Source organism: Salvelinus alpinus, chromosome 23, assembly GCF_045679555.1.
Source record: "Salvelinus alpinus chromosome 23, SLU_Salpinus.1, whole genome shotgun sequence".
Classification (NCBI taxonomy): domain Eukaryota; kingdom Metazoa; phylum Chordata; class Actinopteri; order Salmoniformes; family Salmonidae; genus Salvelinus; species Salvelinus alpinus.
Genome location: NC_092108.1, coordinates 13,793,355 through 13,816,706, shown reverse-complemented (window position 1 = coordinate 13,816,706; position 23,352 = coordinate 13,793,355). Strand labels below are relative to the sequence as shown.

The 23,352-nt window shown below is 44.4% G+C and overlaps 2 protein-coding genes across 4 annotated transcripts in view; both read right to left on the bottom strand.

Moving 5' to 3' along the window:
* LOC139550274 (WD repeat-containing protein 47-like) overlaps window positions 1-9,105 on the bottom strand; it is a 32,721-nt gene extending 23,616 nt beyond the window's left edge. The window contains exons 1-8 of one of the 2 annotated variants that reach the window (XM_071361060.1): window positions 8,916-9,105; window positions 6,822-6,991; window positions 5,859-5,942; window positions 5,554-5,638; window positions 3,370-3,501; window positions 1,231-1,407; window positions 554-1,056; window positions 1-84 (exon numbers count right to left, since the gene is read on the bottom strand). The exon at window positions 1-84 is cut by the window's left edge and continues 25 nt beyond it. In XM_071361060.1, coding sequence (XP_071217161.1) covers window positions 1-84; window positions 554-1,056; window positions 1,231-1,407; window positions 3,370-3,501; window positions 5,554-5,638; window positions 5,859-5,942; window positions 6,822-6,979 — 1,223 coding nt within the window. In that variant the 5' untranslated portion in view covers window positions 6,980-6,991; window positions 8,916-9,105. Of the gene's footprint in view, window positions 85-553; window positions 1,057-1,230; window positions 1,408-3,369; window positions 3,502-5,553; window positions 5,639-5,858; window positions 5,943-6,821; window positions 6,992-8,759; window positions 8,832-8,915 lie in introns of those variants that run through there. The other variant, XM_071361061.1, reaches the window with a different exon arrangement.
* Window positions 9,106-9,858: 753 nt separating this feature from the next.
* Window positions 9,859-23,352, bottom strand: part of LOC139550273 (calmodulin-regulated spectrin-associated protein 2-like) — a 69,603-nt gene continuing 56,109 nt past the window's right edge. Inside the window, exons 16-22 of one of the 2 annotated variants that reach the window (XM_071361057.1) lie at window positions 19,398-19,534; window positions 18,095-18,303; window positions 16,281-16,377; window positions 15,869-15,949; window positions 12,720-12,844; window positions 12,438-12,556; window positions 9,859-12,339 (exon numbers count right to left, since the gene is read on the bottom strand). In XM_071361057.1, the coding sequence (XP_071217158.1) occupies window positions 12,037-12,339; window positions 12,438-12,556; window positions 12,720-12,844; window positions 15,869-15,949; window positions 16,281-16,377; window positions 18,095-18,303; window positions 19,398-19,534 (1,071 nt within the window). In that variant the 3' untranslated portion in view covers window positions 9,859-12,036. The remainder of the gene's footprint in view (window positions 12,340-12,437; window positions 12,557-12,719; window positions 12,845-15,868; window positions 15,950-16,280; window positions 16,378-18,094; window positions 18,304-19,397; window positions 19,535-23,352) is intronic. The other variant, XM_071361059.1, reaches the window with a different exon arrangement.

The following is a 23,352-nucleotide window of genomic DNA, read 5'->3' as shown; positions in this document are numbered from 1 at the left end:
GACGGGGCGTCCTCTCCAGGGGCGGAGTCGGGGCGCAGGGTGCCTGAACTCATCATCTTATCCACGGGCGTGTCCGTCCTGGAGCTACAGAGACAGACCCAGAGAGACCACATTAATGGACTACGTAATGTGTATGTTACTGCATTAACGACTGCTGTAATGTCCAGACACTCCTCAGATAATCACTACTGGCACTCTGCTACTCCCTAATAAGTGGGTGTTGATTGAGCATCACTGAGCGTCTTCTTCGACAGTCGTTGAAGGTAGAGGCTCTCTAGTGCTTCCTACTACAGAGCTTAGTCCTCAGTCTACTCCAGGCTGAACCCAACAGGTGAAATCATGTCAATGCTTAGCCTACCCTAGACGATGCTCGGCCATTCTTCTACAGGAAGACTACTAGTGCTACAAATGAGTGGCAGATCACTTCCAGATCATTCCTATCCTGGTCCCAGATCTGTTTGTGCTATAATGACTTGTCGTGCCCGTACGACATAAAAAAAACATGTTTTTGAAAAAGTGCAACATAAATCTAAAGTATCCTCATCTTTCGCACCTCTCAGGAGACTCCTCAAAGATGCTGTGGCAGTCATAGCTGTCCAGCATCAGACTCCTGCTCAGACTCTGACCCCCCGTGTGGAAGTTAGCGAAGGAATGAGACATGGGGGACATCCCCTTCCTCCCTGCCGTGTCTCCCCCTGGGCCCCTCTTCTCCTGGCCAGACAGCCCATATGACAGGCCATCCAGGGCCGGGTTCAGAGACCGGGACATGTAGGTGTCTGCGGACTGGGGGCGGCGGAGGGGCGAGGAGGGGTAGGGGGATAGTTTGCTGATGAGAGGGGTGAGGAGGTCTGCGTAGCTGGCCTTGGCAGGCTTGACCAGGCGGTCCACGTGGATCTGAAGCAACTTCTGCTCGAAGGCACAGGAGAAGACACTGTGGGACAGGTTCTGCATCCAGGACAGTAAGGACAGGTCCAGGTCGTCACAGCCGTTCCCACACAGCATGTCCACCCCTAGGAGCACCTCGCCCTCCGTGATCTCCTCGCCTGTCGCCTTGCTCTGGAGACAGAGGCACACAATATATTAGTTAGTCAATCAATCAATCATTAAACTAACTAAATCCACCTACTAACCAACCCACCCATCCTATTCACCAAGCATGGAAATCATATATGATCTAAAATGCATGTCATTTGTACAATGCTTTGTAACAGAACACTTGGATCCTCCCACCTGACAGAACTCTACGCAGCACTCATACAGAATTCCTTTAATGAGGAGCTGGAAGAGGCGGTTCCCTGAGGCCCTGAACCCCGCCTCACTCAGCTTCCTGTCTGCAGGGATGAACTCTGCCACCATGGTGCACGCCTCCTCAAAACAGTGCACCCGCGCCGTGCTGGGGTTCCAGTCCTGGAGGGGAAACATTTATACAATTCATACTTAAGTCATTTAGATAAAAACCCACCCATGACACCAGGGTCGTCTCATATGAATACATTTGGAGACAGTTGGAAAACTTCCACATTGAAAAAATAAGATCTAGCTATAGATGAATAATAAAACATGCTTTTGAGTTATGGATAAATAATATAAACATACAGTACTAGTCAAAAGATTGGACACACCTACTCATTCAAGGGTTTCTTTATTTTTACTATTTTCTACATTGCGTAATAGTGAAGACATCAAAACTATGAAATAACCATCATGAGGTAGTCACCTGGAATGCATTTCAATTAACAGGTGTGCTTTGTTAAAAGTTAATTTGTGGAATTTCTTTCCTTCTTAATGCATTTGAGCCAATCAGTTGTGTTGTGACAAGGTAGGGGTAGTATACAGAAGACAGCCATATTTGGTAAAAGACCAAGTCCATATTATGTCAAGACCTGCTAAAATAAGCAAAGAGAAACGACAGTCCATCATCCAAGTGCAGTCGCAAAAACCATCAAGTGCTATGATGAAACTGGCTCTCATGAGGCCCGCCACAGGAAAGTAAGACCCAGAGTTACCTCTGCTGCAGAAGATACGTTCATTAGAGTTAACTGCACCTCAGATTGCAGCACAAATAAATGCTTCACAGAGTTCAAGTAATGGACACATCTCAACATCAACTGTTCAGGGGAAACTGTGTGAATCAGGCCTTCATGGTCGAATTGCTGCAAAGAAACCACTACTAAAGGACACCAATAAGAATAGACTTGCTTGGACCAAGAAACACAAGCAATTAGACCGGTGGAAATCTTTATTTTGGTCTGATGAGTACAAATTTGAGATTTTTGGTTCCAACCGCCGTGTCTTTGTGAGACACAGAGTAAGTGAACGGATGATCTCCGCATGTGTGGTTCACATCATGAAGAGGAGGAGGTGTGATGGTGTCGGGGTGCTTTGCTGGTGACACTGTTAGTTATTTAGAATTCAAGGCACACTTCACCAGCATGGCTACCACAGCATTCTGCAGCGATACGCCATCACATCTGGTTTGTGCTTAGTGGGACTATCATTTGTTTATCAACAGGACAATGACTCAACACACCTCCAGGCTGTGTAAGGGATATTTGACCATGAAGGAGAATGATGGATTGCTGCATCAGATGACCTGGCCTCCACAATCACCCGACCTAAACCCAATTGAGATGGTTTGGGATGAGTTGGACCACAGAGTGAAGGAAAAGCAGCCAACAAGTGCTCAGCATGTGGGAACTCCTTCAAGCATTCCTCATGAAGCTGGTTGAGAGAATCCTAAGAGTGTGCAAAGCTGTCATCAAGTCAAAGGGTGGCTACTTTGAAGAATCTAAAATATATTTTGATTTGTTTAGCACTTTTTTGGTTACTATATGATTCCATATGTGTTATTTCATAGTTTTGATGTCTTCTATTATTCTACAATGTAGAAAATAGTAAAAAAATAAAAACCCTTGAATGAGCAGGTGTATCCAAACTTTTGACTGGTACTGTATGTTTATTATTAATCTATAGCTATATCATAAGTGCTCACACATGGGGTGGGAGGGTAGCCTAGTGGTTAGAGTGTTGGACTAGTAACCGAAAGGTTGCAAGTTCAAATCCCCGAGCTGACAAGGTACAAATCTGTCGTTCTGTCCCTGATCAGGCAGTTAACCCACTGTTCCTAGGCCGTCATTGAAAATAAGAATTTGTTAACTGACTTGCCTAGTTAAATAAAGGTATAAAACATGTTTATAACAATGTAATAATGCCCTTTGATACCTGCTTTCAGTAAACTATTACCAACATTTCTTCAAAGTAAATATTATCATCAATCACAGTGCTAGAATAAAAGATGCATTATTATTATTTGAAATGAACAGATACCATTCGTAAGATCAGATGCCATAACTATAAAACGTGTCATGCCTTGAAGTCAGCGTGGTTGGTGAGACGAGGCAGAGTGAGGAGCAGACATAGCTTGCTGTAGTCGTCTTTAGACGGACAGAACTCCTCCAGGGCATGAAGACACTTCACCGCCTCCTGCATGGTGAACTCCAACTGAGAGAGAAGAGAGAGTTTAGATTATGAGCCACCTCATATTGACTCATGTTTCCCTCACATGTAGCAGCTGGCTACTGTTTCCCCTCACATGTAGCAGCTGGCTACTGTTTCCCCTCACATGTAGCAGCTGGCTACTGTTTCCCCTCACATGTAGCAGCTGGCTACTGTTTCCCCTCACATGTAGCAGCTGGCTACTGTTTCCCCTCACATGTAGCAGCTGGCTACTGTTTCCCCTCACATGTAGCAGCTGGCTACTGTTTCCCCTCACATGTAGCAGCTGGCTACTGTTTCCCCTCACATGTAGCAGCTGGCTACTGTTTCCCCTCACATGTAGCAGCTGGCTACTGTTTCCCCTCACATGTAGCAGCTGGCTACTGTTTCCCCTCACATGTAGCAGCTGGCTACTGTTTCCCCTCACATGTAGCAGCTGGCTACTGTTTCCCCTCACATGTAGCAGCTGGCTACTGTTTCCCCTCACATGTAGCAGCTGGCTACTGTTTCCCCTCACATGTAGCAGCTGGCCACTGTTTCCCCTCACATGTAGCAGCTGGCTACTGTTTCCCCTCACATGTAGCAGCTGGCTACTGTTTCCCCTCACATGTAGCAGCTGGCTACTGTTTCCCTCACATGTAGCAGCTGGCTACTGTTTCCCTCACATGTAGCAGCTGGCTACTGTTTCCCTCACATGTAGCAGCTGGCTACTGTTTCCCTCACATGTAGCAGTAGGCTACTTGATGCAGTGTAGAGTGTTCACACACACAAAAAATGCTTTTTATGCATATTTATTCATTCCTAGAGGCAATGTGGCATCCCTCAAGACTCAACATTCCCTCAGAGACCGAGAGAGAAGGGGGGGATGAAAAATAATGGTTTTGAACATCCAAGCCCAGAATGTCTGTAGATCCTGTAGAAGAGTAGCTACTCGTTATCGGTTTCTGAGGCCTAGATTATAACTGCCAAGGTAGAAGGGCCCAGATTGCTATCATGTCCAAGGGAAAAAATGCCAGCGTTGCTTTGAACTGCTTCAAATAAATGTGTAAAAGAGATTTTCACGAGAAACAAATCTAGACCTAACACAAACACATAGAAACTTGTGAAATCAGACTCACGTGTCACACACACTAACTCATGCTGGGCAAAAGATCAGAATTGGGCTGCCTGTGTAAACGCAGCCTTATACACAAACACAGGAGGAACCCACACTAATCCAGTCGGGAGACAAAAGCTGGTTTCAGATCTGCATTCTCTGTGACTAAGCTAATATAGGACAATGAGTAGAGAAAGCTCAGAGATTGTGTGTTTACTAGGAACAAAAAGAAGAGGCAGTGACAGATGGAAAAAGAAAGGAGGGCTGTTTCGTGATTTGTGGCTCATTTGTTTTCTCATTCAGAGGGAGACAGAGGAAAGGAGACAGGTAAACAAAGACAGGAAGATGGAATATGTAATGCCAGAGACAGACAACTAGAACAAGGTCCAGCAAGGAAGGAAGAGGGCGAGAGAGAGAGGCGGAGACCCTATTCATACTACAGCCATCAGCACATTGCTAAACCCCTGTACATAGCTGATGTAAACCCCTGTACATAGCTGATGTAAACCCCTGTACATAGCTGATGTAAACCCCTGTACATAGCTGATGTAAAACCCTGTACATAGCTGATGTAAAACCCTGTACATAGCTGATGTAAAACCCTGTACATAGCTGATGTAAAACCCTGTACATAGCTGATGTAAAACCCTGTACATAGCTGATGTAAAACCCTGTACATAGCTGATGTAAAACCCTGTACATAGCTGATGTAAAACCCTGTACATAGCTGATGTAAAACCCTGTACATAGTTGATGTGAAACCCTGTACATAGTTGACATGACAATTGAAATGTCAATCTTTTTTTAAACCTTTTTGAGTGCAATATTTACTGTTAAATTCGAATAGTTTGTCTTCTCATTTTTGTTTATTTCACTCGTAATGTAAACACGTTTTCCATGCCAATAAAGCCCCCTTTCAAATGAATTGAGAGAGAGTGGCTATTCTTTGTCTGTTGACTCACATGCTGTGGCTCGTCCTCAGCAGACATGGCGTTGTTCACACACAGGGCCTCTAGAAACTTCTGCTTCAGGACGATGTAACGGAACCTACGACAACAATAAATTATGGCCCAAGAACATGTCTCAGAAAAGTAATTCAAACCCAGCATCTGCCTGTACATTCAAGCCTGGGTGTCAGGTTGCTAACGTGTAGTTGTTTGAAAAGGCAATAATGTAGCATTGCTAAGTGTAGAAATGGTCAGGTACAGTCAGACTAAATACATTCATTTCTGACCACAGAATTAGTGTCATATTAATGAAGTCTCACCTCTTCCTGTCAAACTTGTCCATGCACTCCAGCGGCTGAATAAACTGAAGCACCTCGTCCCACTGCCCATCTAGCACCAGTTGCCTGGACAGAGAAACAATTAAACAAAAAAGCGAGAAAATAAATCAGGTGTAAAATACTCAGTGTTCTGTGTTAGTGACACCTAATGCAGCCCCTGTTACGTGCTCTGAGCCTATTCACACTCCTATTGACACTAGCTAGATAATTTCAGTAAACTTCATAATACAGAAACAAAACCACAGAACAAAAACCAACCAAACATGTAAACAAGGGATTCTCCAATTCACTTCCCTGCTTGCCATCTCCTACGGAAACAGATTGTCTTGATTGGTCAGTGTAATACAGGGGCAGATAAGACAGGCAGTGAATGGTCACCCGGTAACAGTGGGGCCCTCTGTGTGAAAGGGAGTCCAACTCCAGTCATTTCACAAACTCAGCTGAGTGGAATACCAAAGTGGCGTAACAGTACACTGTTGGCTGACATTTAAAAAAGGGGCACTCCAATCCAGTCTAGCATAGAGGTGGTCTGGATCATTATTGCAGAAACAAAGGAATTTATGCTACACTTCCTGAACATTGTGTTTCAGCACTTAGTTCAGCAACCAGTGACCTATTAATATGAGCCTGAAAAATGCCACTTCCAAATAATTATAATTAACTCTAATTAATCTGTCAACTGTTGTTTTGCAGCAATTGCTTATGGAGGTGTCCTGATATGCTATGGGAGAGCCCCAAACCCTTTGTATTTCTAACACTATCCACATAGTGAGACCCAAACAGTAATGTCAGGGTCATATTCATTAGGGCACACGTAACAAAACATTTTGCAACAGAAAACTAAAATGGACATTCCTTATTGAATAGCTCAAGTAGTCTCTCTGTTTAATTATATATTTTTTTGCCGTTTGACGCCTAATGAATACGACCCAGGCCTTTGTGTACCTGAGGAAAAGCATGTCGTCAGAGTAGAGTCCGTTGATGACTCCACTCTCCTTCTCCAGGGCCAGCATGCTAATGTGGAGCTTCCTGGAGTTGAGGAAGTCTAGGATCACCTTGATGATCTCCACCTCCTTCACATTGATGATCTCCTCCGCTGTCATGGTGACGACGGGCTGACACACACACCAACAACAACAAAACCCAGGGTAAGTAAACACACCATAAACGGAGGCTCTCATGTTGATTGTAGAAAGGCAGCCTAGTATCTGTCTGCTAAACAATCAATTCCTAATGTAATGCAATGTCTCTTTATTGCCACACTGTGTTCAACAGTCTTTGTTGCTCCTGATATTTTCACTTGGCCAACATATGTTACAACTGACCTTGCCTACTTTTGAATAGACTTTCAAGAAGTCTAGCTTAATATATTTAAATTCCTCCCAGAAAACAAGCACAGGAAACCTAGGCCTACTCAATGTGAACGACATGACGTACTCCTCAATTCAACATAATGGAACCAAGCCCCAAATCTGACCACTGTGATTAGCAGATTAACAGCAAATCGGCGTCAGTAGAAAATAGGCAGCAGAGTTAATCCAATCACAGCTGTGCTATTAACTATGTAGTAATAACAGTAACACATTATGGATTAGGATCGCATTAATGGCAAATCGACAAAGTTTGGAAACCCAATGCCAGGAAGGCTAACAGACGTGAACTGTAACCTATCATATTTCATTTCACTTTTGTTCAAGGGTTCACCAGGGGATACAAATAGGAGAAATACCATTGATTTTGGTTACTGTCATAATTAGGATTTGAGACACAAATTACGACAATTGCCATCAACCCTACAACTGCAAACAAGTTATATTGCCGTCGATTTAATTGATTTACTGCTTAGGCTACAGTTGCACAGGGGATAACGCAGCCTGAATGCTGAGTAAGGATTTAGATAGTTACAGTATGTCAATAGTCCTGCTATCTTGGTGTTGCACTGCAATCTGCATTGTTATTGTAATGGAGCAGGTCTCGAACCCTCGACCTTCTAGCCCGAGGTCCGGCGCGCTATCGACTGTGGCGCAAAAGCATGCTCGTGCGGCAGAGTCGATTTCCGCGCTTATAAACCCAGGGTCGTTACACTATTAACAACATGTCAGGGTCGTTACACTATTAACAACATGTCAGGGTCGTTACACTATTAACAACATGTCAGGGTCGTTACACTATTAACAACATGTCAGGGTCGTTACACTATTAACAACATGTCAGGGTCGTTACACTATTAACAACATGTCAGGGTCGTTACACTATTAACAACATGTCAGGGTCGTTACACTATTAACAACATGTCAGGGTCGTTACACTATTAACAACATGTCAGGGTCGTTACACTATTAACAACATGTCCAGGCAAGTGGTTGCTCAAAACATACTGATAAATGTTACAACATTCTGCTTTTACATTTAGTTTAATAATAGGTGCATTCAACAAAGAACAAGGCTAGATATCTGGCAATCAACAAAATATTCAGAAAAGAAAATGAACAACCAAACTGCATGCAAAGATTCATTGCTGGTGACACTTACAGCAGCAGCAAGGAAACTATGCACAGCGCATCACCTAAAAATAGGTTGAACTAGTTAATTATAAAACTTATAACGTTATATAGGGTTCCAATAAATCAACATCTATTTACAATCTAGAACTAGCTAACAATGTAGCTAGACACTGCAGCTATGGGTGGGGTTCAAACACATACAATTAGCTAGTTAGCTACTAACGTTAGCTAAGTAGCTAGCTAGCTGCTTCACCCCAACCTGTTCTTGTCTGATGTTATGAAATGAACGACAAGACAAGCACACATTTCTCCGAAATATTAGCACGCTAACTAACTACCTAACATGAGCATATGTTAAATACTGTTGTCAGGAACGCACACCGAAAACCGCTATGACAGATTCAGACCATGACCAGAAGAATGGCTAGCCAGGCCAAGCGAGAGACATGCATCATCCGCTAGCAGCACAGACGGGATGGGTGGCGAGGCATCCCACGCATTAACAAACACGCCCTCAATGCGATTTAAAGCTCACCTTGGTCTAAAAATACATGGGCTGAAAACACGCTCCTTAGATTTGTTTCTGTTGTTGAAAATCGTAGCTGTCAGAGCGATTCTGTTTCGTTTTGTTCGTCAGTCTCTTTTGTTGTCTTCTCGGATCGATTTCTGCTGCTGGTAGTAAGTAGCCTGCTACCCAGCCCCTTCGGTTGTCAAGCGCAACGCTTCGTCTGTCTACCAATCAAATCCCAGTATTTTCATAGGGGCGCCCCAAGCGTCTCTTCTCTTGCAACATAAAACCCGCATAGCCCTTGCGATAACGATCGACATTCCTACCATCCATTGAACATGATCATCAAATAAACTGTAATCAACGTACAATTATGCCACTTGCAATGAGATAATTACTTGTCAGGTGTGTGTCACTTCCAACCCCAAGAGAGGACAGGATGGTGGATGGATAATCCCATGCCTTCACCTCCCAGATTAGGAAGTGTTCCATGTACGCGTAATCTCACAGTGGGAAGTTCAACAGTCGGGTAAATACAATTAAATGCTTGAAGGACATGGCCCTCTGAAAAGGTTTAAAGAGGATTAGGACAGACAGTGATACGACGTAAATCTGGTTGGTATTATTCTCATTTGATTGCCTAAGGTTGTTCTTGGGTGCAAGAGAGGACGAATAGTGTATTACTTCTCAATCATTAGGTTTTCTATGAGAAAACAGTAAAAGAACAGTAAAATGACAAACTGTTCATCTTGATATTTTTACCACTGGTATGTAATCCCTGTATGTAAACCTATGCATCTTCCATGAGGTCTTGACCATCATGGCACAGAAGGTGCGTTTGTTTGCCCTGTGGCCTCAGGTTGCAGGTTCAAGACCCACTTGTTATGTAATGCAGTAACAACAAATAATACAAATCTGAGCTAGCCTAAGTGGATAACCAAGCTTCAAAAACATTGATCACAAGTTTCAATGAAAATTAACATTTTAATATAGTTCAAAGAAATATATAAAAATAACATAAATACATGAACATATTGACAGGGTTAAAATAAAACGAATTTAGATTGGGAAAAACACAGAATGGCATCTCATACATATCTGATTATCCACTACCGACAATAGTATGCAGTGGGACACAGTTCGCAGTCATTTCTCTTTCTATTTGTTGCCCGTCACTCATACATAACATATTTTACCCTCTCATGCTTTCAAAATACTTCCTTTTGAGACAGATATGCTGCTCATATGAAATCTCAAAATGGAAAATGGTTTACGAAAAAACACTGTATATAATGTACAGCGTAAACACGGCTTTACTCCAACATAAAATAAATGGCAGTTTCCTTCCATAGGTTAGAATAATGTCAAATGTTAAAGCATACAGTAGAAATGTTTCATCTTTCTGTGATCTACTTTATGTAAGTACACAGTTATACAACAACAAATACTGCAATCTACAGTGGGAAAGTATCATGAATTGCTATCGATGAATTACTCTCAATTGTATATGTACACATAGATGTATTGTGGACTACTTTGAGTGTAAAGGGAATTCAACAGTTAAGATACTATCCACAATAAAGTAAAATGCTTTTGAATATCTGTGAGGTCCATACACATACTGTATCCCAACAATATCCTTTATAAGACATTTTCTCTGAGTTGCACAGGCGCATGACACAATTTGTGAAACTTGCTGCTATCCTACAGCTGTAAATCGTCCTGTCAGTGACATTGAACAGCGATTACACACTTAAATGTTTTAAACAACAAAAGGCCCCATATATATTAAGTTTATATACGTCCATATTAAATGAAAAACGCTAGTGTGACTCATTCATTTTGAATGGAATAGGTATTTATATACAAACTGAATTAACTTATACAGTGTATATAGTCTTAAAGTATATTTATATTTCTGTCAATGATATTTTAAGACTTCCAAAGTCTTATCAAAAACATAAAATATATTGAGTCAGTTGCTGACATTCCCGTGAACTACAGTATCAATCAAAAGTGGACACAGCTACTCATTCAAGGGTTTTTCTTTAATTTGACTATTTTCTACATTATAGAATAATAGTGAAGACATCAAAACTATGAAATAACACATATGGAATCAAGTAGTAACCAAAAAAGTGTTAAACAAATCAACAAATATTTTATATTTGAGATTCTTCAAAGTAGCCACCCTTTGCATTGACAGCTTTGCACACTAATATTGTACAAAGTAGAAAATAGTAAAAAATAATCAAAAACCCTTGAACGAGTAGGTGTGTCCAAACTTTTGACTGGTACTGTAGATGATACTTAAATCAATGATTTTACAATCTAGTTCTTATCGAAAGTAACAACAACCTATTTCTGAGGTATTCACCTCACTCAATCTTGGCACTTGTTAACACATTACACAAACCCAACTGTTCAGTCTTCTCTTTCAGCCAGAGAGAAAAGCAAGCCTCACACACAGACAATCATCATGCACTCACAAAAACATCACAACTGGCGCTTAAATATAACATAATCGCTGTGCTTTCATATGACACACAAAACAAGCATAAGGCCAAACACGATGAACAGAGAACTCAAACTCGGTCTATTTCAGAGAGATGACATTCAGTGCTTCAGTGGTCTGATTCAGTAAGGCTTTCATCAGCCCCCCTCTTTTTTGGGCACACAAGAACATGGACACCCACGCATGCTGACGAACACACACACGCGTGCTCCATTAGAATGACTCTGCCCCTCCCACACACACACACACAGTCTTGCATAACAACAACAATGTCTCTTGAGGCTTGTGTTGTTTTTTTCTCCTACATTCCAGTAATCATTTCAGCAGTGTTTTGTTAAGAAGAAAAACCCTTCTACATAATCATCCAACTATACTGTATATCAGATATTAGACCCAGATGAATGCTGAGTTTAAGTGTTCTGGGGATATCTTACTGGGAAAGAACATTAGAAAGCTGGACTCTTTAGCACCGTTCATACCAAACCAGACCCTGTAATAGCCCAGGTCATACCCAGACCTGGGTCCATTCCTGGGTCGGATAACCCACAAAGTCTCCCCTCAGTCCTCAACTATAGCCCAAGACAGCGAACAACAATATCCTTGGTTTGTTATGAAAACGGCTTGTTGCTGTGACTACTTGAGACTACCCAGTTTCTTGGGTGTGCCCTGTTTCTTGGTCTGCCACAGGTGGGGGGCGATGGTGATGGCGTCTACACTAGCCGACATGGTCTTGGCCGGGATGTGGCTGAACTGCTTCCTGTCCGAGTTGTACTTGTACAGTCCCTCGATCATCTTGGCCGTGATGCTCTTTGGCCCGATGCCCGCCAGCTTGGTGATCTCCTCCGTCTCTGGACAGTAGGAGTACACCGAGCGGAACTGGCAACCCGTGTCCCGGAATAGAACCAGGAAGTTATTGGCCCCCGACCTCTCCATTTCCTGAAAGAGATAGGGAAGGAAAACCAAGGAACAAAACGTGAAGTAAAAGAGTGAAGTAACATGAGAGAAAGTAGCAGAGTGTACATAAAACGGCCTACATCTATTATCTTGTTCTTCTGCTCTTCGTTGACCTTGCCCGCTAGGCAGCAGTGGGCCAGTGCATTCTGGATGATATGCTTGTTGGACTTGGCACTGGGCTCCTTGTACAGCTTTGGGCCTGAGGGAAAAAGCAGATACCAGCATAAGGTATGCAGTGACATACTAAGAGAAAGTCAGAACACAGCCTGTTCTACACATGGACCAGAGAGCTCCAGTATACTGCAGTAGTTTGGTCTCCTTTTGAAAGCAGAATACTGTGATTGTAGTGGAGCGGTCCGTACCTGTGTACTCTTGGTTGGAGGGAGTGGAGGAGGTTGTGGACTCGTTCTCCCAGTCCTTCTCTCCGTTACGAGACGGGCAGGACGACAGATTGCCCTCTGCAGAGTCTGGCCTCGCAGAGTCTGGCCTAGGGATTTACACACACACACAAACAGTACATTGACACACACACAGGAACAAGAAAACACACAAGCCAGAACACACAGAATAACAGACACACACAGACACGTTTACAAAAAACAGAGACCGACAGAGACAGACACAGAGAGACAGACAGACAGACATAGAGACAGACACAGAGACAAAAACACAGAGAGACAAAGAGAAACAGGGTCAGACACTGTGACACAGTTCTCCCAGGCAGCCCTCCCTGTTCCCTCCTATTAGATCCTGCACAGTGATCTCTCCGTGGCTGGGATCAGATCAGAAGCTTGTGCAGTGGAGCAAAGCAAAGCTACAGTTCAGTCCTACATTCTGGCTGCTAGGATACTGAGGAGAGACTGCAGTAGGATACAGCAGCTTTAGGCAACAGTACAGTAACAAGACACACAGTATCCCACTGCAGCAGGCAGCCTCATGTCCCAGGCCCAGGCTCAGTCATGTCCTGGTTGGGGTTAGGGTTAAGGAGTCCGCATGCTTTCCTGATGAAACAGTTCTGTAGAGTTCGTGTATATATTATGATGACATTTTGTTTGTTTTTGTTTGTTTTTGGACTTCGGTGAGGGTTTTTTCGGCTGTCTGGGCAAACAACAATTTTTCTGGAGGCAAGCCGAAGTTCGGAGCCAAAGTCTAAGCCGCTTTGTTGGTGATTGGTCAACAGTAGGGATTCTTCAACAACGTTTTTGTTGTCATTCGACAAGAGATGACTCGTTTTCATAGAAAAATATTGCAACAAACATCTTAGTTAGATGTAAAATTGCGTGACTAAGATCTCCTTGGAAAAAACGTCAAAATGAATGACAGATTTATTGAGTTCTTAGATTCATTCTGACTATTTTGAGGAAGTGTATGGCTATGGCGTCTCAAAATGGACAAACAGTACTATTGCCGTTTTTATATCATTTTTCAAGTGAAGGTCTTTTAAGGGAGTATGCGAGCACACTTGTTCGGTTCGGCTAGGCGCCAGCCGAACTGAGGCATGCTGACGCCTTTAGTGTGTAACCTAGCTTGAAGTCTCTGCATACAAAACAAAGGGACTGTGATCATTGTGATGTGATTCTGGGGGACAGCTGTGATTCAGAGTGAGCCTGGCCGTGGGAGTCAGTGCCTGGGACGGGAAAGCGTCTGCCTGCTGCAGCTTGGATGGCTCTGGGTCTAGTATATAGAGGTAACAAGAACACACATCAGCTAAATAAATGGAGCAGCTAGTCTGGAGCAGTCATCATGGAGCAGCTAGTCTGGAGCAGCTATCATGGAGCAGCTAGTCTGGAGCAGTCATCATGGAGCAGCTAGTCTGGAGCAGTCATCATGGAGCAGCTAGTCTGGAGCAGTCATCATAGAGCAGCTAGTCTGGAGCAGCTATTATGGAGCAGCTAGTCTGGAGCAGCTATCATGGAGCAGCTAGTCTGGAGCAGTTATCATGGAGCAGCTAGTCTGGAGCAGTCATCATGGAGCAGCTAGTCTGGAGCAGTCATCATGGAGCAGCTAGTCTGGAGCAGTCATCATGGAGCAGCTAGTCTGGAGCAGTCATCATGGAGCAGCTAGTCTGGAGCAGTCATCATGGAGCAGCTAGTCTGGAGCAGTCATCATGGAGCAGCTAGTCTGGAGCAGTTATCATGAAGCAGCTAATCTGGAGCAGCTATCATGAAGCAGCTAGTCTGGAGCAGGTATTATGGAGCAGCTAGCCTGGAGCAGTTATCATGGAGCAGCTAGTCTGGAGCAGCTAGTCTGGAGCAGTCATCATGGAGCAGCTAGTCTGGAGCAGCTAGTCTGGAGCAGTCATCATGGAGCAGCTAGTCTGGAGCAGTCATCATGGAGCAGCTAGTCTGGAGCAGTCATCATGGAGCAGCTAGTCTGGAGCAGCTATCATTGAGCAGCTAGTCTGGAGCAGCTAGTCTGGAGCAGTCATCATAGAGCAGCTAGTCTGGAGCAGTCATCATGGAGCAGCTAGTCTGGAGCAGTCATCATGGAGCAGCTAGTCTGGAGCAGTTATCATGAAGCAGCTAATCTGGAGCAGCTATCATGAAGCAGCTAGTCTGGAGCAGGTATTATGGAGCAGCTAGTCTGGAGCAGTCATGGAGCAGCTAGTCTGGAGCAGGTATTATGGAGCAGCTAGTCTGGAGCAGTTATCATGAAGCAGCTAGTCTGGAGCAGCTATCATGAAGCAGCTAGTCTGGAGCAGCTATCATGAAGCAGCTAGTCTGGAGCAGTTATCATGAAGCAGCTATCATGAAGCAGCTAGTCTGGAGCAACTATCATGGAGCATCTAGTCTGGAGTAGTTATCATGAAGCAGCTATCATGAAGCAGCTAGTCTGGAGCAACTATCATGGAGCTGTTATCATGAAGCAGCTAGTCTGGAGCAGCTATCATGGAGCAGCTAGTCTGGAGCAGTTATCATGGAGCAGCTAGTCTGGAGCAGCTATCATGGAGCAGTTATCATGGAGCAGCTAGTCTGGAGCAGCTAGTCTGGAGCAGCTATCATGGAGCAGCCTCAGAGCAGTGAGTGCTACAGCAGAGAAAGAGCAAAGTCGGTGAGGCATAAAGCAGAGCGGAGGCAGGAAGCTAAAGGCATCATGTATGAATTGAGGCAGAAGAAGCTGTGGTACTGAGGGGAATGATTCTGCTGTTTTAAAGTAGGTAAATGGTCATCCCTCAACTGATACAGCATGAACGTGAAATAACATATATTATCAATCAATCAAATGTATTTTATATAGCTCTTTTTACATTAAAAACATGTGTTCTCTATGGCTCAGTTCATACTTAGAATTGATGTTGGTATACTGTATGTGTCTTGCTCAAACATTATCAAAACATAAATGTGAGTTCTTTAAATATTCTGTCAGATGGGGATTTTCTTTGCAAAGATATTACCTCAAGTAAAAATGGAATTGATTGATCAATCTGGTCTGTGATGCAGCAGCAGAAACATAAAAGCTAGATAAAAGTATAGGCCCTCGGCTGATCTAGGGAGGCAGGGGCCTTACTAACCTTCCCTTTCTCTCTTTGGGAGAGCTTAAAAAGAAAGAGATATGGCCTCTCACAGTGCCTAGTTTACTGCTTCTGGGGGGTCTGTGCAAAACAGAGGGGAAAACAGAGAGAAGAGAGGAATAGAGCGAGGAGGAGGAGAGAGAGAGGAAGATTAAGATGCAGAGGTTAAGATGCAGAATGAAAACAATTTTGGTTGCATTACATAGACAAGTCACAAGACACATTAATGTCCTCTTGAAGTAGTATTCAAGCTCTTGTTGCTCTGTAAGGCCTTTGTGTATCGTAGCCAGCCTGGGTGCCAGTCTGTTTGTGCTTAACTCAACTCCTTTGAGATTGTCATGCCAAAAGAGCTGGCTAAACCAGGTACAGGATAACTGTACGGTCTTTTTAATCAGCCAATAGCTAACCTCACCTGGGGGTCCTCTTATCTCCCGTGTTGCTGTCGTTGTCGGCCAGGTTGAGGGAGGCCAGGGACATGCTGGAGACTGAGAACCCCCGCGGTCGAGTACCTGGACGAGGTAAACACAGAAGACATGTTTGAGTGTGTGTGTGTACTAAATACACATCTACAGTGCCTTTGGAAAGTATTCAGACCCCTTGACTTTTTCCACATTTTGTTACATTACAGCCTTATTCTAAAATGTATTAAATGTTTTTTTCCCCTCATCAATCTACACACAGACCCTTTACTCAGTACTTTGTTGAAGTACCTTTGGCAGTGATTACAGACTTGAGTCTTCTTGGGTATGACGCTACATGCTTGACACACCTGTATTTGGAGAGTTTCTCCCATTCTTCTCTGCAGATCCTGTCAAGCTCTGTCAGGTTGGATGGGGAGTGTTGCTGCACAGCTATTTTCAGGTCTCTCAAGATGTTTGATCAGGTTCAAGTCCGGGCTCTGGCTGGGACACTCAATGACATTCAGACACTCCTGTGTTGTCTTGGCTGTGTGCTTTGGGTCGTTGTCCTGTTGGAAGGTGAACCTTTGCCACAGTCTGAGGTCCTGAGCGTTCTGGAACAGGTTTTCATCAAGGAACTCTCTGTACTTTGCTCTGTTCATATTTGCCTCGATCCTGACCAGTCTCCAAGTCCTTGCTGCTGAAAAACATCCCCACAGCATGATGCTGCCACAAACATGCTTAATCGTAGGGATGGTGCCAAGTTTCCTTCAGACGTGACGCTCTTGGTTTCATTAGACCAGAGAATCTTGTTTCTCATGGTCTGAGAGTCTGTAGGTGCCTTTTGACAAACTCCAAGCGGGCTGTTATGTGCCTTTCACTGAGGAGTGGCTTCCGTCTGGCCACTCTACCATAAAGGCCTGATTGGTGGAGTGCTGCAGAGATGGTTGTCCTTCTGGAAGGTTCTCCCATCTCCACAGAGGAACTCTAGAGCTCTGTCAGAGTGACCATCTGGTTCTTGGGCACCTCCCTGACCAAGGCCTTTCTCCCCTGATGGCTCAGTTTGGCCGGGCGGCCAGCTCTAAGATAAGTCTTAGTGGTTCAAACATTCTTCTTCCATTTCAGAATGATGGAGACCACCGTGTTCTTGGGGACCTTCAATGCTGCATACATTTTTCTGTACCCTTCCCCAGGTGTGTGCCTCGACACAATCCTGTCTCTGAGCTCTACAGACAATTCCTTCAACCTCATGGCTTGGTTTTTGCTCTGACATGCACTGTCAACTGTGGCACCTTATATAGACAGGTGTGTGCCTTTCCAAATCATGTACAATCAATTTGTAGAAACGTCTCAAGGATGATCAATGGAAACAGGATGCACCTGAGCTCAATTTCGCATCTCATAGCAAAGGATCTGAATACTTATATAAATAAGGTATTTCTGTTGTTTTGTTTGAATACATTCTTTATTTATTTTTATAAACCTATTTTCACTTTGTCTGTGCTCTTGAGAAAGACACTTAACCTAATTTGCTCCAGGGGTGCCGTACTACTATTACTGACCCTGTAAAACAACACATTTCCCTGTACCTATCCGGTGAATGTAACAACACAAAAATGTATTCAATGAATGTGTTGGTCCCCACAAGGAAAAAGGCTATTTTAGAGTTAGGGGTTAGATTTAGGGTTACAATTAGGGTTAGTTTTAGGGTTAAGGAAAATAGGATTTTGAATGGGAATACATTTTTGGGTACCTACAAGGATAGTAAAACAAACACTTGTGTGTGTGTGAATCTATTTGTATACTATTTGTAGTATGTGTGTGTTACCCGTGGCTCTGACGGGGGGCTTGGGTGACTCTATGACGTCCCTGTGGATGGATTTGGGGCGTGGCTTCTTTTTAAGACTTCCATGGCGGGGCCTGACATCCATATCCTCCACCTGCTTCAAATGCTTCCTCCTCATGTACTCGTTCTTTATGTAGTCTTTCCTTTGCTTGTCGTCCTCTCGCTTCTGCTGCTCCTCCTCTGCTTTCAGCCTAGGGAAAAGGGAGAAAAGAGATGAAGCTTCTATACTTCTGTGGGATTACCAAATAAGAGAAGTTACTAAGGGGCGGATTTTCACTGACTACATTCCAAGTGGAAGTTAAGATTCACCCCTCAATGAATAAAAGAGAAGTAGCTTGGGTCTGAAACCAACCCCGAACGGTAGTTTTCAGACTCCCTAATAGCAGTTTTCAGTCCCCTTAAAGGTAGTTTTCAGACTCCCTAATAGCAGTTTTCAGTCGCCTTAAAGGTAGTTTTCAGACTCCCTAATAGCAGTTTTCAGTCGCCTTAAAGGTAGTTTTCAGACTCCCTAATAGCAGTTTTCAGTCCCCTTAAAGGTAGTTTTCAGACTCCCTAATAGCAGTTTTCAGTCCCCTTAAAGGTAGTTTTCAGACTCCCTAATAGCAGTTTTCAGTCCCCTTAAAGGTAGTTTTCAGACTCCCTAATAGCAGTTTTCAGTCGCCTTAAAGGTAGTTTTCAGACTCCCTAATAGCAGTTTTCAGTCCCCTTAAAGGTAGTTTTCAGACTCCCTAATAGCAGTTTTCAGTCGCCTTAAAGGTAGTTTTCAGACTCCCTAATAGCAGTTTTCAGTCCCCTTAAAGGTAGTTTTCAGACTCCCTAATAGCAGTTTTCAGTCCCCTTAAAGGTAGTTTTTAGACTCCCTAAAGGTAGTTTTCAGACTCCCTAACAGCAGTTTTCAGTCCCCTTAAAGATAGTTTTCAGACTCCCTAGTAGCAGTTTTCAGTCCCCTTAAAGGTCGTTTTCAGACTCCCTAAAGGTAGTTTTTAGACACCCTAACAGCAGTTTTCAGTCCCCTTAAAGATAGTTTTCAGACTCCCTAACAGCAGTTTTCAGACCCCTTCAGACATCCTAAGGGTAGTTTTCAGACATCCTAAGGGTAGTTTTCAGACATCCTAAGGGTAGTTTTCAGACTCCTGCTATTAGTTTTCAGTCCCCTTTAGACATCCTAAGGGTAGTTTTCAGACTCCTGCTATTAGTTTTCAGTCCCCTTCAGACATCCTAAGGGTAGTTTTCAGACCTGGCATAAGAGTAGAATGGGTACAAGGCCTTGAAGGTGCAGACTGACCGTGCTTCCTCCTTCCTCTGCTCCTGCTCCAGCTCCTGCTGCTGTTTCTTCTCCTGTGTCTCCTTCTCTCTCCTCAGCCTCTTCTCCAGCAGAGCAGCCCTCTTCACCGCCATGTCCTCCTCTCCCTTCCCATCGTCCTGGAGGGGTACGGGGTGGACACAGAGTCAGAAATAGGTTTGCAAACATTTCAGAATTTAAATGGCTGCCATGTTGACACCAAAGTTCTACTTAGAGTGGAGATTGTAATCTTCTTGTGATGGAACATTTGGTGCCAACATGAAGGCTAGTTTACAGAACTTAGTTGTTTTGTAGCTCCAGAGACTAAATGAGATCAGACAGCATTGTCCACATCCTCTCACTTCAAAATCACTCATTAAGATCAGTCAAATGTATGTCAGGGGGAATACAGGCATCCATTCCATCATGGCAGATGCATATGACCAATTTTAACCAGTTAGAGCATGTTGTGCAGTGGTGGCTAGATATTTTACTGGGATAAGGACATTTGTGCTTCTACATCTGCATTGCATGCTCTCTGGGTTTTATGCTGGGTATCTGTTTAGCACTTTGACAACTGCTCATGTAAAAAGGGCTTTATAAAATAAATGTGATTGATTGAGTTGTGTCTGTTGAAAGTTGATTGTAGCTTCCAGAAAATACACTGAGTAGCTGTTAGCTATCCCATCTGCAGTGGTATACTGTACAGTAGCTCTGTTGGCTCCATTCTCCTAGCATAGCTCTGTTGGCTCCATTCTCCTACAGTAGCATAGCTCTGTTGGCTCCATTCTCCTACAGTAGCATAGCTCTGTTGGCTCCATTCTCCTACAGTAGCATAGCTATGTTGGCTCCATTCACCTACAGTAGCATAGCTCTGTTGGCTCCATTCTCCTACAGTAGCATAGCTCTGTTGGCTCCATTCTCCTACAGTAGCATAGCTCTGTTGGCTCCATTCTCCTAGCATAGCTCTATTGGCTCCATTCTCCTACAGTAGCATAGCTCTGTTGGCTCCATTCCCCTACAGTAGCACAGCTCTGTTGGCTCCATTCCCCTACAGTAGCACAGCTCTGTTGGCTCCATTCTCCTACAGTAGCACAGCTCTGTTGGCTCCATTCTCCTACAGTAGCATAGCTCTGTTGGCTCCATTCTCCTACAGTAGCATAGCTCTGTTGGCTCCATTCTCCTACAGTAGCATAGCTCGGTTGGCTCCATTCTCCTACAGTAGCATAGCTCTGTTGGCTCCATTCTCCTACAGTAGCATAGCTCTGTTGGCTCCATTCTCCTACAGTAGCATAGCTCTGTTGGCTCCATTCTCCTACAGTAGCATAGCTCTGTTGGCTCCATTCTCCTACAGTAGCATAGCTCTGTTGGCTCCATTCTCCTAGCATAGCTCTGTTGGCTCCATTCTCCTACAGTAGCATAGCTCTGTTGGCTCCATTCCCCTACAGTAGCATAGCTCTGTTGGCTCCATTCCCCTACAGTAGCATAGCTCTGATGACTCCATTCCCCTACAGTAGCATAGCTCTGTTGGCTCCATTCTCCTAGCATAGCTCTGTTGGCTCCATTCTCCTACAGTAGCATAGCTCTGTTGGCTCCATTCCCCTACAGTAGCATAGCTCTGTTGACTCCATTCCCCTACAGTAGCATAGCTCTGGCTCCATTCTCCTAGCATAGCTCTGTTGGCTCCATTCTCCTACAGTAGCATAGCTCTGTTGGCTCCATTCCCCTACAGTAGCATAGCTCTGGCTCCATTCTCCTAGCATAGCTCTGTTGGCTCCATTCTCCTAGCATAGCTCTGTTGGCTCCATTCTCCTAGCATAGCTCTGTTGGCTCCATTCTCCTACAGTAGCATAGCTCTGTTGGCTCCATTCTCCTACAGTAGCATAGATCTGTTGGCTCCATTCTCCTACAGTAGCATAGCTCTGTTGGCTCCATTCTCCTACAGTAGCATAGCTCTGTTGGCTCCATTCTCCTACAGTAGCACAGCTCTGTTGGCTCCATTCTCCTAGCATAGCTCTGTTGGCTCCATTCTCCTACAGTAGCATAGCTCTGTTAGCTCCATTCTCCTAGCATAGCTCTATTGGCTCCATTCTCCTACAGTAGCATAGCTCTGTTGGCTCCATTCTCCTACAGTAGCATAGCTCTGTTGGCTCCATTCTCCTACAGTAGCATAGCTTTGTTGGCTCCATTCTCCTACAGTAGCATAGCTCTGTTGGCTCCATTCTCCAAGCATAGCTCTGTTGGCTCCATTCTCCTACAGTAGCATAGCTCTGTTGGCTCCATTCTCCTACAGTAGCATAGCTCTGTTGGCTCCATTCTCCTTCAGTAGCATAGCTCTGTTGGCTCCATTCTCCTACAGTAGCATAGCTCTGTTGGCTCCATTCCCCTACAGTAGCATAGCTCTGTTGGCTCCATTCCCCTACAGTAGCATAGCTCTGATGACTCCATTCCCCTACAGTAGCATAGCTCTGTTGGCTCCATTCTCCTAGCATAGCTCTGTTGGCTCCATTCTCCTACAGTAGCATAGCTCTGTTGGCTCCATTCCCCTACAGTAGCATAGCTCTGTTGACTCCATTCCCCTACAGTAGCATAGATCTGTTGGCTCCATTCTCCTACAGTAGCATAGCTCTGTTGGCTCCATTCTCCTACAGTAGCATAGCTCTGTTAGCTCCATTCTCCTAGCATAGCTCTATTGGCTCCATTCTCCTACAGTAGCATAGCTCTGTTGGCTCCATTCTCCTACAGTAGCATAGCTCTGTTGGCTCCATTCTCCTACAGTAGCATAGCTTTGTTGGCTCCATTCTCCTACAGTAGCATAGCTCTGTTGGCTCCATTCTCCAAGCATAGCTCTGTTGGCTCCATTCTCCTACAGTAGCATAGCTCTGTTGGCTCCATTCTCCTACAGTAGCATAGCTCTGTTGGCTCCATTCTCCTTCAGTAGCATAGCTCTGTTGGCTCCATTCTCCTACAGTAGCATAGCTCTGTTGGCTCCATTCCCCTACAGTAGCATAGCTCTGTTGGCTCCATTCCCCTACAGTAGCATAGCTCTGATGACTCCATTCCCCTACAGTAGCATAGCTCTGTTGGCTCCATTCTCCTAGCATAGCTCTGTTGGCTCCATTCTCCTACAGTAGCATAGCTCTGTTGGCTCCATTCCCCTACAGTAGCATAGCTCTGTTGACTCCATTCCCCTACAGTAGCATAGCTCTGGCTCCATTCTCCTAGCATAGCTCTGTTGGCTCCATTCTCCTACAGTAGCATAGCTCTGTTGGCTCCATTCCCCTACAGTAGCATAGCTCTGTTGACTCCATTCCCCTACAGTAGCATAGCTCTGGCTCCATTCTCCTAGCATAGCTCTGTTGGCTCCATTCTCCTAGCATAGCTCTGTTGGCTCCATTCTCCTAGCATAGCTCTGTTGGCTCCATTCTCCTACAGTAGCATAGCTCTGTTGGCTCCATTCTCCTACAGTAGCATAGATCTGTTGGCTCCATTCTCCTACAGTAGCATAGCTCTGTTGGCTCCATTCTCCTACAGTAGCATAGCTCTGTTGGCTCCATTCTCCTACAGTAGCACAGCTCTGTTGGCTCCATTCTCCTAGCATAGCTCTGTTGGCTCCATTCTCCTACAGTAGCATAGCTCTGTTAGCTCCATTCTCCTAGCATAGCTCTGTTGGCTCCATTCTCCTACAGTAGCATAGCTCTGTTGGCTCCATTCTCCTACAGTAGCATAGCTCTGTTGGCTCCATTCTCCTACAGTAGCATAGCTTTGTTGGCTCCATTCTCCTACAGTAGCATAACTCTGTTGGCTCCATTCTCCAAGCATAGCTCTGTTGGCTCCATTCTCCTACAGTAGCATAGCTCTGTTGGCTCCATTCTCCTACAGTAGCATAGCTCTGTTGGCTCCATTCTCCTTCAGTAGCATAGCTCGGTTGGCTCCATTCTCCTACAGTAGCATAGCT